Source organism: Giraffa tippelskirchi, chromosome 8 (genome assembly GCF_054371585.1).
Source record: "Giraffa tippelskirchi isolate mGirTip1 chromosome 8, T2T-mGirTip1v1.2.pri, whole genome shotgun sequence".
Taxonomy (NCBI): Eukaryota; Metazoa; Chordata; class Mammalia; order Artiodactyla; family Giraffidae; genus Giraffa; species Giraffa tippelskirchi.
In genome coordinates, this window is record NC_137282.1 from 134,055,299 (window position 1) to 134,071,079 (window position 15,781).

The 15,781-nt window shown below is 58.5% G+C and overlaps 1 protein-coding gene and 1 long non-coding RNA gene across 16 annotated transcripts; one reads left to right on the plus strand and one right to left on the minus strand.

Annotated features, from left to right (window-relative positions):
- Nucleotides 1–239: 239 nt before the first annotated feature.
- Nucleotides 240–13,532, plus strand: SLC29A1 (solute carrier family 29 member 1 (Augustine blood group)). 15 transcript variants are annotated; one of them, XM_081518947.1, is made up of 15 exons: nt 359–952; nt 6,058–6,167; nt 7,348–7,430; nt 9,301–9,382; nt 9,497–9,568; nt 9,638–9,768; nt 9,874–10,013; nt 10,264–10,398; nt 10,490–10,587; nt 10,712–10,790; nt 11,221–11,318; nt 11,544–11,652; nt 11,904–11,989; nt 12,366–12,565; nt 12,883–13,532. In XM_081518947.1, the coding sequence occupies exons 3-15, from the start codon at nt 7,402–7,404 to the stop codon at nt 12,992–12,994; spliced, it is 1,371 nt and encodes a 456-aa protein (XP_081375073.1). In that variant the 5' UTR covers nt 359–952; nt 6,058–6,167; nt 7,348–7,401; the 3' UTR covers nt 12,995–13,532. The 15 variants fall into 15 exon arrangements, with proteins under 15 accessions (XP_081375079.1, XP_081375073.1, XP_081375077.1 ...); XM_081518954.1 differs by lacking the exon at nt 359–952 and adding an exon at nt 3,739–3,821; XM_081518946.1 differs by lacking the exon at nt 359–952 and adding an exon at nt 3,917–4,126.
- Nucleotides 1,382–4,196, minus strand: LOC145516934 (uncharacterized). The gene is made up of 3 exons (XR_014061867.1): nt 4,101–4,196; nt 3,106–3,245; nt 1,382–2,533 (listed from the first exon to the last, which is right to left on the minus strand). It is a non-coding gene; the product is annotated as an uncharacterized LOC145516934 (long non-coding RNA).
- Nucleotides 13,533–15,781: the final 2,249 nt, after the last annotated feature.

Genomic DNA, 15,781 nt, shown 5'->3' on the forward strand with positions numbered 1-15,781 from the left:
GGAGGTTAATGTCCTCCAGCGAGTATGGACACTCTTCTCAGTTAGTGGTGTGGGAAGAGGGAGATTTGTTTTTGGACGGACCCTGTGGGCAGCCCCCCCAACCCAAGAAGCAGCCTAGAGATGCACACCCCTGAGGGGTACTCTGCCCAGGATGGGATCTAGGGGGCACAGGGTAGGTGGGGTGTAATCTGAGGAATTCACCTCTTCATTTCTCCTCTCCAGTGGGAGGCCCCTCGGGGATCTCAAACAAGAGTTGTCAGAGGCATTTTGCATACCAGCCTCCAGATAATTTGCTTACTATTCTCCTGCAACACTCCTCCCTCCTACCTGCCTCCACCCAGCCTTGGGCTCCGGGTTCAAAGCGGTAAACTGAGGACGACAGGCGACAAGCCCCTTTCAGGACCCTCACCCTGTCTGCACACCCCGTTAGAAGGCTGGCCTGGGAGGGGGGAAGAGTCGAGATCAGAGCTGTTGGCCCCCAAGCCGGCCCCGCGGGGCTTTCCGCCAGACCCCGCCTCCCCACACGCGGACACCATCTGCTTCCTCCAGGAGTCATCAAAAGCCAGGGCACGTGCTCGGCCCCCCCCCGCCCACTCAGAAAGGTGGCCTGGGGAGGGGCGAGGTGAAGGGTATTCGTACCCCTGGTCCCTTCCAAGGGCCCAGGCGTCTTATTTATTCAGCCCGCTCCAGGCTTCTCCTCCCGCTGGCCTCCCGGAGAGTTCCTCTCGGGAGTCTGCAACCGTGCGCGGGGCGGACGCCGGGGTAGTACGCTGCAGCCCCTTCCCCGTCCGATGCCACAGACCCGTCAGACCCGGCGCGGTCGGCAGTTTCCGGCCACGGCGACGACACCAGTCCCGCAGGGAGGAGACCAAACGGGGACCAGGGGCCAGCTGGCCTGGGAACTTCCGTCCCCGCTCCCCGACACCGAAGGCCCCCTCGGAAGTCCCAGCAGGTGCGCGGGCAGCAGAGGCGGGCAGCGGCGGGCAGCGGCGGGCAGCGGCGAGGGGGCGGGGCCTGCTGTTTCCCCGGCGGGCGGGGCGGGACGGAGAACGTAGTGGGCGGGGCTCTCGTGGGGTGGTGGAAATCAACCGAGTTTACATCTGCGGTTTCCGGCGGAGATCATTTCCCTGGACTTTGGAGGCCGTGGTGGCCGTGGTGAGATGACTGCCCTCCCCTAATCACTTGCAGATGTGTTCAGGGTCAGAGACCTCAGAGCAAAGGATGGGGCAGAGGTCTGAGACATGAAGCTGGAAAACCAAATCCAGTCTTCTTGAACCCTGACCCCCTTACACACCCGATAAGGAAGGTGAGGGACTTGAGGTATCTGACCTAGAGGGCTGGATTCTGTCTTCATCTTAGCTGATATTTTGTTCGTCATGGATTTTTGTTTCTTGCATTCACTTTGATTTTTTTTTTTAATATTGCATTAAAACATTATTTATCCAGATTCTGGAATATTTGGGCTCCCCCTTAAATATTGCACCTCAGCCAAGTTGCCTCTTTGGCCTCTCTCTGGCCCCAGCCCTGCCACAAGGCCATGGAGGTAGAGTCACAAACACAACTGAGAACATACAGTCATGAGACACGTTGGTGACAAACTGCAGAGCCAAGCAAACACACTTAAAGCAAACACAGATGGAGGCAGGGCTAGGAAAAGACAGGACTGTGTGTGTGAGGTGATGAGGCACCCTTGGGGCCTGGAAGGGGGAGGAGGGAGTCACAAGTCACAGCTTCACAGAGGTGGGGGATCGGGTGGGGGTGGGGGTGCAGCTGGATCAGCACTTCACACCCTACTCCTGTACCCGGGACTTGAGGGAGCCAAAAGATTGGGCAGCGAATGACAAGCACTGGCTGGGCCTGGTGGGCACAGGCCACTGTGAGTTGGGCTCCAAGGCTGTCCAGCAGAGGGCCCTGGCCCTCAGCAACCATCCCTGCATAGAGAGGCGGTGCTGGAGGGGTGTGGGTGCTGGCTGGGGGCCCAGGCAAGGAGAGTGCCAGCCAGGCTTCTGTCCAGCAATAACAGCCCTGCCTGTTGCCATCTACTAGCAGGCTAGGCTTCAGCGGGGGTGGGGAGGGGAACCAGCCTTCCCCTGTCTAGTCTGGGACCCTCACCACTTCCTCCCAATCTCTTTCCGCTTCCAGCCCCCTTTGCACACAACTGCAGCCACTAGCCACCAGCCTGGCCATGCATGCCGGATCCATTTGGCCACTAAAGCCTGCCACCCCCACAGGCTCAGAGACGGGAAATGAGGATGGGCAGAGAGACAGGGGCCAAGAAAAAGGGGAGAGGAGGGCCAGAGAGGAAGAGAGAGGCTGGACAAACACAGGGTAGGAATGGGGTGGGGGAGACCCAGACATGAAGCTGCCCTCAAGCTGTGGGGCAGTGCCTAGAAAAACACTACTCATACCCCTCTTCCTGCCCTCTGCTGGTTAAGGCCGAGGGATGATGGTGTGTCATGTCTCTGTGGGTCTCTGAGCCAGTAGGCTGGCAACAGCTCTTCTGAGTATCTTGGGGTGAATCCACTGATCAGTCCTAAGAAGAAAAATTACCCTTTGCCTCAAAGCCCAGTCTGTTCACTGGAGAGAGAGTGTGACTCTCCCTTATCCCTATGATGTTAGTACTGCTAATTGTTAATTAGTGTCTGTGACTTTCTCCAGGGTAAAGGCCTCTTGGGTAATTGGGTTAACAGAGTGAGACTGGACTGGATTTTCTGTCCTCAGTATCTCTCTAGCCTTTGGATTGTCCTCCTGTACTGAGGGCTGCTGCAGGGGCAGTGATTCCCCTGTCCCCCAAATTTACTGACCAGCCAAAAAGGAGGGAATCCTTCCTCCCTCCTTGCAGGTACAAGAAGGACCAATCATCCTTCAGCGTGCCCACCCCCTTCCTCCTCAGATTGGAAAGATGTGGGGCTCAGCAAGGCTTCCTTCCCTGAGTATCAGGGTTACAGGATTCACTCAGGATGTAAGACTTTTCCCGTTCCCAGCAGTGCCTTAGCTTTCCCAAAGTTCTGGATTTAGAAAGGGTGAATCATGAGAGGGCTACAGTAGGGCTGACACCCCCCCCCCAACCTTCTCCGCCCCCCCCCCCCGCCCGCACACACATACCTCTCTAAATCACAGTTGTGGGTGTGCGGATCTGTAAGTGTTAGAGGTGGAAAAACCCTGGTCACACATCATACTGATTCCGTCAGAGGGATGCCCTGGCATGGGGGCTGAGAGGATAGTTCCAAACGAAGAAAGTGGCACTGAAAAGGGGGCGCCGGGAAGGAAAAAGGTGCGGTGTGAGAGTGGTGTATGTAGGAGGCAGCTTCGCGAGCCATAACGGAACATCTGAGACGGTGTTTGGACTGGGCGGGGGTGGGGGTGGGGGGCTCCGGATCTGCCTGAGCAGGTTTGTCGCTGGGAGAGTCCCGAGACGGCCGCGTGGGAGTTTGTGTAACCCCGGCGAGGAGACCAGGGATATACTCAGCCCCACGTGCTCCGTGATGCGGCAGCGTTTGGCGAGGCAGGGCCCCCAGAGGTCCAGTCTACAGAAATAGTACAAAGTGTGGGCCAGGCAGGTATGGGGTCTCGGTTCTGGGAGTCCCTCGTTGCTCCGGGCTGGTGTGCGGGGGGCGGGGCGGGGCGGGGGCGGGGCGGGGGCGGGGGCGGGGCGGGGGCGGGGGCGGGGCGGGGCCGCGGCCGGCGCCGGGGAGCGGACGCGGGCGGGGGCGCGCCGGGGCGGGGCGAGCGGAGGGCGGGTTTGAATGTGCTCGGGCGGGCGCGGGAAGCGGCCCGGGAGAGCGCGCAGACCTCCACGCGGGAGCACTCCTTCCCAGCAGGTGCTGCCCAGGGGGTGGGAGGGGGTCGGGAAACTGGGGGGGCCGGGGGTCGCCGGGGCCGAAGGCGCGCCGCTTTTGCCTGCTGCCACGAGGGCAGGGAGGCTGGGCCTGGCAGCTGCGCCGCCGGGACCGGGGGATGCTGGGTGGGGCCCCCGTGCGGAGCCGCGCAGCAAGTGGCGCGCCGGGGCCAGGGCGTAGGGTTACTGTGCGGGGACCTGGACCCCAGCAGGCGGGGACGACCTGGCTACCGGGCCTGAAACTGCCTGTCGCCGAGCTGACCTCCCCAAGGGGCGGGCGAGTTGAAGGTTAATCTCGATCAATCTCGTCGTTGGTACCGGGGAGGGGCCCGCACCGTTAACTGCGCCGGGTGCGGGGAGTGGACAGGAGAGCACGCGGAATAGAGGTGGAAGCGCTGTCTCTTTAACACCCGGCCTCTCATTGGCCGAACCCGTGTACCTGGCCTCCCTTCCTGGGCGCGTCCTCGGTAATTCCCAGAGAGAACACCCTTGCTTCACTTAAAGGACATCCTATATTTTCTTCCCAGGGGAGGGCTGTGGCGGATGAAGGCTGCTCCCACCCCTGCCCCTCACCCCTGTTGGGGCCACTCGTATGCCCGTTCCTCTCGGTCCCGGTCACCTCCAGATCCTCTTGCCTTGTCTTCCTGTCTGTGTGAGCTCTCTTTGCCAGGATGTGTGTGTAATGCGGTGGGGGAGCGCCTTACACCCGACACAGGTCAGACTGGAGATGACCTGACCCCCACCTTATTTTTAACCCTTTAGTTGGAGTAGAGTTACTCCACCTCCCAGTATATGAGGCTGGCTGGGAAGCAGCCTTTATTTAAACCTCCCTCCCCACCCCAAAAGGAGCCTAGAGTGAACTTCATTCACATTGAGTTTGAATTCCAACTCACTCGTTCACTAGCTCTGTTGCCTTAGGCAAATGATTCAACCTTTCTGAACTTCAGCTGTCCTCATTTGTTCAATGGAGACAATCTATATTAGCTTATGGTGGTTGTGAAGGCAGCCAAGGGCCAGAGAGGGTATCTGCAGGTAGTGGCTGCCCCATATGGGATCCAGGGAAGTGGTGAATTTGATGCTACCATAGAGATGTCTCTAGAAGCTGGCGTGGGTGAGAGGTGTTGGGGGCTAGGGGGGCTGGGGAGGTGCCCAGTTTGGTGGCTGCTATCAGGGCCCCATCTGGGCAGGCCAGGGCATGGCTGGAGGGAAACCAGATGTTCTGAACTGGTATCAAATCCCTGATTGGGCCAAGGCAGACAAAAGCAAAAGGGGTGACTGACCTTCAGGATGTGGGCAGGAGGAGTGGGGTGCCCCTGGAGTTGAGTTGTACCCAGGGCTGGGGTTGGGAGCAGCCAAGAACAGAGAGCAGGGGTGTAGCTGGCGGGAGGTGGGGTGGGGCTGGGGGCGGTGAAGAGGAGGGCCAGAGGGCAGAAGGGAATACTCCTAAGCCTAAGACAGATTTTCCTGAGAAAGAAGAGATACTCTGTTCGCCACCCGGGTCTCCACCTGTGTTGAAACTGCACCTGCTCTTTACTGCCAGGAATCTTGCCTGTGGGTGGAGCACAGGGTTGGCTGAAATGAGAAGCTGGGGGTTTCCCTTCTTCTACCTAATAGAAAACATGAGTCCCTCCCCTCCTCTGCCCACCCCCCAGAGTAGAGCCCTCTCACTGGCCGCCCCCCCCATCCTTCTAGAAAATGTAAAAACTGTCATTCACCACTCTCCCAAGTGCCTAGAACATTGCCTGGCTGGCATGCAGGGGTCCTCGGTAAATATTTGTGGAAAGGAAGAAAGAATGAAAGACTCCCTCTGCCTCCTTCTGGGGTGTCTGGGTCTGCCTCTCCCCTCCTTGTGCTGTTGTCCAGGTGTGGTGGGGGGAGGGAGGGAGGAAGGCCTTCGGAGAGGCTGGAGTTGACGCAGGGAGGGGTGGAGAGGAATTTTTGGGAGGAGCAGAAAGGCCTGTCCAGGTCCTTTCTCAGAGTCCCCAGGGCTGTCCATCTCAGGCTGGGGCCTGGAGTACTGGCTGCACCTGGGAGTTGACCCACCCCCTCAGCTCCCCTGCTGAGACTGCTGGTGGGAGATAAGGGCTGGGTTTTATCTCCCTGGCTGTGTTAGTGCAGAAGGCTTCTCAGAATGGAGGTGCTCCATCCCCCAGCAGGACCTAGGGGATTCTCTCCCGATACACCCACTGCCACAATTTTCACTCTGGACCCTTATTCAGGAGGAGCCCATGGACAAGACCTGCCGCCTGCATCTGAGCTAGGACCACCTCCCACAGACCGCCCGGGCCCCCTCTGCCCCGACTCCTCTGCTGGCAAGTCTGGGCATCCGGTGAGTGCTGGTCCAGGTGGGCGAGGAAGCCAGTCCTCAACCAGAACGGCAGAGCTGGCTCCAGAGCTCGCACAAGGGGGGACAGGCCCGCACACCCCTGCCTGGCTTTCCATGCCATCCAAGGGAAAGCTGATTCCTTTCCTAGTGCCAGGGAGCCATGCCCCCCCCGCCCCCGCCCCTGCCTGAGCGGGGAGCAGGGAAGGGGTACGAAGTGGGGAGGCTGGGAACTGGGCAGGCCCATGCTCCCATCCCTCCATCTTGCCTCCAACTTTGCTCTCAGAAAGGGGAAGAAGCCAGGGGCCTGGGAATGAGTCAGAGAGGAACCCAGTAGGGAGGGGGGATGGGATGTCCCGGGGGTCAAGGGAGCAGCTGTGTCCCCACGCCCATCCTGAAGTGTTTTCCTGGAAAACGGGCCAGGAACCAGGAAACCTCTGGGCATTGGCTGGAAAGGATGGTTAAGGTGCCACCCACAGAGAGGCTGGCATCTGGGGTGCCTGCAGGAGGGGACAGGCTTTCCAGAGCCTACCCTAGCCATGAGCCCAAGGGCTCCTCAGGAGAGCAGAGAGATCAGAGGGAGAGCCCCGGGGAGGGAGGCTGCCCCGGGAGGGAGGGAGGCTGCCCCGGAAGGGAGGGAGGGAGGCAGGCCGGCCTCTTTGGCTGGCCTGGTCATCACGCCTGAGGCTGCTGCTGCTGCTGCAGCAGATCTGTTTGTTTTGCGTCCTCCTCCCTCCCTCCCTCTTCACCCTTATCTCTTTTCTGTTCCTCTCCTCTGTCCCCACTTCCAGCGTGTCACTGTCCCTGACCCCTCTCATCCTCTCATGACCCCCCTCATGCCTTTGCCTGTTTTTTTCCCTTCTCAGCCATAATTCCTCCTCCTCCTCCTCTCCTGCTCTCCACCCACCCCTGTTTCCCTGCTCACAGACAGCCTCGGCTGCTGGATAAAAATAGCGGAGGCAGTGGCCAGGCCAGGCTGGGAGCCAGGTAGCGTCTGAGCAGGCAGAGGGGCTCAGCGGGACGGCCTGAGGGGGTCAAAAGGAGCAGCCTTGAGAGGCAGAGTCAGGAGCGGGGCCTTCGGGACTCTGCAGCCTGCCTGCTCTGTCCGCCCACCCCCACCAAGAGTCTGAAGAGGCCTGTAGGGAAGCAGGGCCACGACAGGGCCTCACACTGCTTCTGTCCCCAGCAAGCACCGGAGGGAGGAAGCTGTCAGCCAGGCATAACCAAGAACACCGTCACCATGACAACCAGTCACCAGCCTCAGGACAGGTACCAGGGAGGGGGACCTGGGCTGCGGATCCAGGGGAGTGGGAATGGGTCTCCAGGGGGGCTGGGTGCTGTATCCTTTAGAATTTGGGATTTCCACTGCCGATGAGCCTTCCAGCCAGGTAGCTACGAGTCACGTTTGCATCAGGGGGCCCTGCGTGTCGTGGCTGCGTGCTGAGAGTGGTGTCTCCGGGGAGGCCCAGGGTGGTGGTGGCAGCCCCTCCCTGGCCTGTCAGAGTTCCCAGTGTTGCTCTTCGGCAGCTTCCAGCTCCTCCCGCCAGCACCGCAGGGAGACGTTTGGCAGCACCCCTCATTTCCAGGCTGGCCAGCTGATGGAGCTGGCCTTGGCCTCAGATCACTTTGGCCTGCCCTGTTCCTCACTCTGACCTCCCTCTCACTTCCCCACCTCCGGAGCCTAGGACTTCCCTCCAGTTAGACCCACAGCTGTGGCCATGTGTGTGTATTCTGGGGGAAGAGACTGTAGCTGGATTCAAATTCTTCCAGGAGTCTAGACCCCAAGAAAGTTGATGAAGCCATGCCTGGTGCCCAAAACATCTTCCCATCGCAGTCCCCCAGCCCCATCCCCTGCTCATCCCTTAGGCCACTTCTGGCCACTTCTGGCGGTGGGGCCTTAGGCACTTAGCTTTCTCTCTCTGGGCCCGCCTCCCGCTTGTGAAGCAGAGGTGAGGTTTACTTGGATGGGAGGGAATTTAAGGAGACGTAGCAAGTACAGGCCCCAGTGGTTGTTTGCTTGGGTCCCTCCCTGGTGTCCTTTGTTCCCAGGCTGCCTGCCACCCCATCCCAGCACCCCCATTCTGGTGGCAGCCCTCTGAACCCCTCCGCCTTCTCCAGTGGTCCCACGCTGGGTCCCTATCCTGTGGGACCTTGGCTGGGAGTTACTCCCTTCATTTGGGCCTCTGAATCCAGGCCTCACCTCTCGTCCTCAGGGTGGGGACTACAGGAGGGAAGTGGGAGGGGGCTGCAGTTGTCAGGACTCAGACCTGCCCACCTGGGACACCCACCCAGGCACCCGCCCTGTGGGGCCAGGCCCTGCTCTCTGGCCTGACCAGTCTCCTCATTGCCCTGGGCTTGTCCCTGGCAGCTCTGTGAAGACAGCAGGTGTGGACACTGGAGAAAGTATGGCAGACACGTTTGGGGACCACAGGGGTGCCTGGGAGAAGCTGTCCCATCCCAGACAGGCCCTGAGGTGTAGGGCTTGGGGCAAGTGAGTGTCCTGACCGAGGCTGGGAGGCTTTTAGTTACACACTGGAGCCCAGATGATGTCCTGTGGCCCATCCCTCCTGGCCTCCTATGTGGTGCAGCCTACAAAGCTGGTTCTGTCTGGGCCAGGAAAAAACAGCTCCCTCACTTCCCAGCTGTCCCAGGGACCCGCATCCCTGTCCTCTTAGATCCAGAATGGTCTGGGAGTTTCCTGACCTCAGATTCCTCTTTGGAAAGCCACACAGCCCTGCCCAGACAGTGTCATCACTTCCAGCCTGCCCAGCGGGGGTAGAAGACTTGTGTTTTGCTTTCTCACTTACCCGCCCACCCCCCCAGCCTTTAGCAAGATTTCCAAAACCACCTCTGGATGTGTGGGTCACATCGGTTCCCAAGCCTGCAGGGTCCCTTGAGTCTTTGGGACTGAGAACCAAGGTCCTTCTGGCCATGCCCTTCGGTCCTGTGTCCCTGGTCCCCCTCCCTCTCGGGACTTATCTGTGCCCCTTTTCCCCATCCCAGGCTACCTCCTCCTCTGCACGCTCTGCACCCTGGGACAGCTGGAGAGATGGAAGGGGGTGGGGCCGCCCCAGGTTTGATTTGGGAAGGAAGGTGGGATGGTGGGTCACCTGGCCCCACTTGCCTCTGCCATCCCCAGGTACAAAGCCGTCTGGCTTATTTTCTTTGTACTGGGTCTGGGGACGCTGCTGCCCTGGAATTTCTTCATGACAGCCACTAAGGTGAGATGTGGGAATGGGCTCCCCGGGGCTCATCCACTGGGCATTTAGGGCCTGGATACGTGCTTGCAGGCACAGGGTGAAAGGTGCCAACACTCCTCTCTGCAACCCTCACAGTATTTCACAAACCGCCTGGATGTGTCCCAGAATATGTCCTTGGCCCCTGCTGAAGTAAGCAAGGACATCCAGGCCTCGGCCATCACCCTGGCACCCTCGCCAGAGCGGAACCATCTCAGCACCATCTTCAACGACACCCAGGCCTCGGCCAGCACCCTGGCACCCTCGCCAGAGCGGAACCATCTCAGCGCCATCTTCAACAACGTCATGACCTTATGTGCCATGGTGCCCCTGCTGATCTTCACCTGCCTTAACTCCTTCCTGCATCAAAGGTGAGTCCCCAGGCCCCCACCCTGACCCCCTCACTGCCTCCTGCCCTCCCTGGGCCGGGCACCCGGCTTCACCACCCATCTCTGCCACTGCCTCCTCTCCGACAGGATCCCCCAGTCTGTGCGGATCCTGGGCACCCTGGTGGCCATCCTGTTGGTGTTCCTGATCACTGCCATCCTGGTGAAGGTGCCCTTAGACCCACTGCCCTTCTTTGTCATCACCATGATCAAGATCATGCTCATTAACTGTAAGCGGGGCTGGGTGGGGACCTGGGCAGAAGTCCCATGGTTGGTCAGAGAGGAATGTTTTCCTCCCTCTGGGTGGTGAGGATTCAAGAGCCTGAGCAGGGAGGGACCAGGTCTGGGAGAGGGGGCCCTGGGAGTGGGAAGAAAAGGGCCGCTCAGCGTCAGGACTGACTGGGAGTCAAGCAGGAATTGCAGAGGCCCCATGACCCATCCGGCTCCCCTCTCCCTTCTGCTGTCCACCCTGTTGCACAGCTTTTGGCGCCATCCTGCAGGGCAGCCTGTTTGGCCTGGCTGGCCTCCTGCCCGCCAGCTACACAGCCCCCATCATGAGTGGCCAGGGCCTGGCAGGCTTCTTCGCCTCCGTGGCCATGATCTGCGCCATCGCCAGTAAGTCCTGCCATCTGTCTGCCTGTCACCCTGGTGGTTGCGGGGAGGAGGGGATGGGGCAACCTCTGATCACTGACACCCTCTGTCCCAGGTGGCTCCGAGCTGTCGGAAAGTGCCTTCGGCTATTTTATCACAGCCTGTGGAGTTATCATTTTGACCATCGTCTGTTATCTGGGCCTGCCGAGGCTGGTGAGCACTCGAATCCCAGATTTGGAGTTCTTGGCTGGGAGGGCTCCAGACCAAGGGGACGAAACCTGTGAGAGGGAGAAGCTTGGAGATTCTGCTTCTGAATCCACCTTCCCTCACTTGATAGGAATTCTACCGCTATTACCGGCAGCTCAAGCTTGAAGGGCCCGGGGAGCAGGAGACCAAGCTGGACCTCATTAGTAAAGGTTTGAAGAACCTGAGGAAGCGGGCACGAAGGATGGCTGCTCAGCAGGGGGGCAGCATGAGCTGGGGGCAAGAATGAGCCTCCTGCAGTGATGCCAGAGGGATGGGGGTAGGGGGGTAACACCAGTAAACAAGGCCTGGGCTAGAGGAAGCTGGGGGAGATCCTGGGTGGCCTTGAATGCAACTAGGAAGCAATTACGGATTTTTGGGCAGGGTGTGACCTGACCTGAGACTCCTGGGAGAGGTCAGGACCCAGAGGACTTGGGCAGGGGGAGTGGGAGGCCATCTGGACTAAGCCTTGGGTGGGGCTGTGCACTGGTTAAGGGGGTGTCCACCCCCAGCTGACCTCAGCCCTTTTGGGGGTTGTGTCAGTTCCTGTTGCTCTGTTCCTCTCACAACTTGGAGACCCTCCCACCACCTGTCACCCCCCAGGAGAGGAATCAAAAACAGGCCAAGAGGAGACCGGATTCTCAGCCTCAAGCTCTCAGCCCGCCAACGAAAGCCACTCTGTCCGCGCAATCCTCAAAAGTGTATGTGGGGCTGGGGCATCCTGCCTTCTACCCCTCCCTTACTTCCCTTTTTTTCTGTTCCTTTCCCACCCCATGCCCATCCCCTCCCTTTCTGACTGGAGACTGGCCACTTTCCTGGATTTTCCTGCATGTATGTGTGCGCGCATGTGTGTGTATTGGGGAATCTTGGTTCTTTAATGATGCACAACCACCATGAAGACACAGACCAGGGTCCGTTTCCTCCAGATCTTAGTCCCGGCTTTCTCCGTCTGCTTCGTCTTCACCATCACCATTGGGATATTTCCTGCTGTGACAGCTGAGGTCGAATCCACCATTGAGGGCACCAGCGCCTGGAGTGAGGAAACCATGGGTTCCCAGGATGGGGAAGGACAGGGACTCGAGAGCAGGGCTAGGAGCCTGGGAGAGGGGACCCTGGGCTGTTGCCTCCGCAGCCAGACTCTGCTAGTCCAGTTACCCTTCCCTGGCCTGGAAGCATCTCCCCCATTTCACAGCTGGGAAACCCAAGTCCCAGTGAGAATCAGGGTTGCTAGATCCTGCCTTTCTTGGATCCATTAACCCTCTCCTAACCTACTCTTTGTCTTCCAGAGGCCTACTTCATTCCTGTGTCCTGTTTCTTGACTTTCAATGTCTTTGACTGGCTGGGCCGGAGCCTCACAGCCATCACCATGTGGGTAAGTGAAGGAGGGTCACCAAGCCCCTGTGAGATGAGCGAGTCCAGACTGAGACACCCAGGGAGGGAACCGAGAAAGTATGGTGGAAAGGGGACCGTGCTTTTAAAAACTGAGACATAATCTGTGTAGTAAAATGTAGATGTATAGTTTAATGACTACACACACACACACACACAAACATACACACACTCCTGATAATCAGCACCCAGGTCACGATATAGCACAAGGCCAGAAGGCTCTATCTACCATGGCCACTCCCGATCAGTACCCTACAAGGGTAACTAGGCTTGGAGGTGTCAATTCAGATCCTGAGGGCCTCCGAATGGAGCCCCGGGGGCTGGCCCAGCCTGACCGCCACACGGCCTGATCCCCACAGCCTGGGAAGGACAGCTACTGGCTGCCGAGCCTGGTGCTGGCCCGGCTGGCCTTCGTGCCCCTGCTGCTGCTGTGTAACGTCCAGCCCCGCCGCAACATGCCTGTGGTCTTTGACCACGACGCCTTTTACATCATCTTCATGGCTGGCTTCGCCTTCTCCAACGGCTACCTCGCCAGTCTCTGCATGTGCTTTGGGCCCAAGTGAGTGGGGAGTATGGTGGCCTCTAGCGGGGTCTCGTGCTCCAGCCGGGGACATTCAGCAGAGGGAGAGTGGGCAGAAGGAGACTCCTGATCACGGAGCTCAGGGTTTCCAGGCGGAGATAGGAGCCCATTGGCCCTGGGGGCCCAGGCAGTGGGAGGGGAGGAGGGGCTCCCAGGGAAAGGTAGAGACAGCCCCAGGACACACCCCCTCCCCAAGAGGGAGAGGAGGTCAGGTGGGCAGCAGAATGAGATGCTCTGGGTGGAGCTGGGGACTGGGGTTGGGACGTCCTAAGGTCAGCTCGCCCTCCCTCCTTTAGGAAAGTGAAGCCGGCTGAGGCAGAGACAGCTGGAGCCATCATGGCCTTCTTTCTGTCCCTGGGCCTGGCCCTGGGGGCCGTCTTCTCCTTCCTGTTCCGGGCAATCGTGTGACCGCGGATGGACAGCAGGATGGCACCGGCTGCCTGCTCCTGCCTTCCCCTTTGGGGGTGGGCAGGGGTCCTCTGGAGGTTTTCTTGTCTAGCCATCTTCTGCTTGCTCATGGCCTGTGCTGGGCCCGGCATCCAGGCCCCAAGGAGGGAGCCTCTGTGGATGAACATGGGGGCCCTGTGGGCTGGAGGGTCAGAGTCAAGGGAGGGGACGCAGTCTCTGCTCATGTGCACTCCCCCACTCTTGGCTCTGACCAATGCCTACCCGGGCAGAGTGGCAGGGGTTCCTAGGCTCAGAGAGTGTGAGTTGTGTGTCTTGTCTGTCTGCCTGTACCAAGGGTGGCCGGGGGCCAGGACTGCTTGTTCTGAAGTCTGATCTGGTATTTCCGCAGCCCCCTTCTCCCCATGTGCCTCTTCCCCCCCACCTCTCCATGTTCCTACCCATCATGAACCCTGTATATTTGCCATTTTACTGCCCTTTTTTATACTCAAACCAGGTGCCTTCAATGGCTGATTAAATAAACTTTTTTTTTTTTTTTCCCTCCGTGGCTCCCTGTGTCCTCCAGCCATGGCTTTACGCCCTGGAGAGGCTAGAGGGATGGCAGCATCCCTCTGAGTCTGGGGGGATGAGCATGACCCAGATGGGCCTTGGCCAGCACTGGGCCTGGGTCCAAGGCATGAGGGGTGGGGTTGGTCCTCTTTAGTCTCAGAAGCACTACAGTGCCTCCTGCTGGGGCCACAGAAGAGAGACAGACCTGGAGCCAGGACACCCAGACTGTTGGCTGAGATGGAGAAAGGCTATTTCCTTTTGCCATTTCATTCCTCCTTTCGGAGGCCTGGGGGTGAAGTCAGTGCCCCATCTTTCTTTTGTCTTCAGTGTTGCCCCCCTCCATTCTGTCCTCACCCCACAGCCTGGGGAGGGAGCTCTCTAAAAGCAGCCAGCTCCACCTCCCCACCCCCACCCCACCAGCAGGAAGAGGCTGCAGTCGGAGGAGGGTTCTGCCCTGCCTGGCACGAGGCCCTGACACCGAAGTCAGGGCAGACTTCTTGGCGAACAAGGGGCCTGTGTGTTCTCATTGAAGCTGGGCCCCTTTCTCTTCCCAGACTTTGGCCTCAGGAGGTGTGCAGTGGTTCAGGACTGTGAGAGGACTCGGTGGAGGGGGGCCATACCACTGGAGTCCCCCTTCGCAGAAAGAGCTCTTCCTGATAGGAAGTGAAAGCAGAGCTCTGGCTGCTGAGCTGACACTGACCGCCCCCCGCTCCACCGTTCCCCCATGCCCTTGGCACTTCTGTCAGGGCTTTATTTCTGACAGTTTAATTTAATTGAAGGCTTCAGGCTTCATGAAGGGCTGTTGGCACATTTTTAAGGGTCTTTGATTAGCTCTGAAGTCCTAACAGAGTTAAGTATTATTATATGGGGAACTGGAGTCCACAGATACACCCCAGGGTACACGTCAAACCAGGACACATAATCTGAGGCTGGTGGGAAACAAGGTGTTCCTTTCATATCAGTTTCAAAAGCAAGGGATACCCTGAGTCTTCTCTCATCCCTGCAGAGCCCTTTGGTCACGAGGCCGAGAGAGAACCGCACCCTTTCTCTGCTCCCTCTCCTCGACAGACCTATGGTACCCAAACCGGACAGTCCTACTGGGCTCCTTCCTCAGCACCACAGCCCTTCAGGGACCCTGTGCTGCTTCCCTGGGCCCCTTCCTGCCTCTTGCCTGGCCTTTCAGGACTCCAGCCAGGTCTACTGCAGCCCATCACACACACAGCTGCAGAATCATCTGAAAAGAACATTGGGTCACAGGCTGGTCTCTCTGGAGCACGCCAGGCATTTCCTAATCTTCCTCCACCAACAGCAGCCGCCAGTTTCCACATTTCCTTCCCCCTCTGCACCTTTTGTAATTTTGGTTTATGCTCTTATCTTACTCCAGCTACCAGTCATGTTTTTCAGGTTCAGGTCCACATCTTATGTTTTCACTCTAAGCTCCAAGAGATACTCAGAAATGTTAGCTTCCTTGCATCTGCTTGTCCCCCTGCACAGTCTTCGCAGGCCAGACTCCAGCTGTGTGGTAGGACTTAGTTCAGTGCCTCTGCCCATGCGATAGAGATGGGCATTAGGTAGGTTTCTCTCAACTCCAGCAGTGACTTGAAGGACAAACATTTTAGATTACAGTCACATCTTTCTGAACTGAACTTTGAAAAAAGTTTATTTATCTGGCTATGCTTGATCATGGGGGATCTAGTTCCCTGACCAGGGATTGAACCTAGGCCCCCTGCATTGGCAATGTGGAGTCTTAGCCACTGGAAGTCCCCTGACTGAAACTTATGTTTGAATATTACTAGAATATCTTTTCCAAAACTTTTCCTAATGCACTTATCAAAAAATGTGAATCTCACTCATTTTACTGAAGACCTCACTGTCCTCACCTGAGAGCGGGGGAGGTTTAGAAAGCTCTGGGGGTTAGAAAACAGCTGCCGCCGGCCCAACTGCAGTGACAGTTCCTGACCACAAGTGGGCACTCTGCAGGCAACGCTGCCTGTGAGAGGCAGGCCTCTGGGGCCTCACCTTTCCTCCCCGCACTTTGCTTCCTGTAAGGTGGGCAAAGGCCGGGCTTGTGCTGGTCATCACCTTCCTTCCGTGTAACATTTCTGCCCCAAGCAGTGGTCTGCTGTACTCTCTGAGGTGGCTGCCACAGCCCCACAGAAACTTCCCTCTTGTTTAATCTTATTTGGTGAATTGTTGGGGCTTCAAATCTTTGAAAAGTTAAAGAGCCCCAGCAAAATTAGC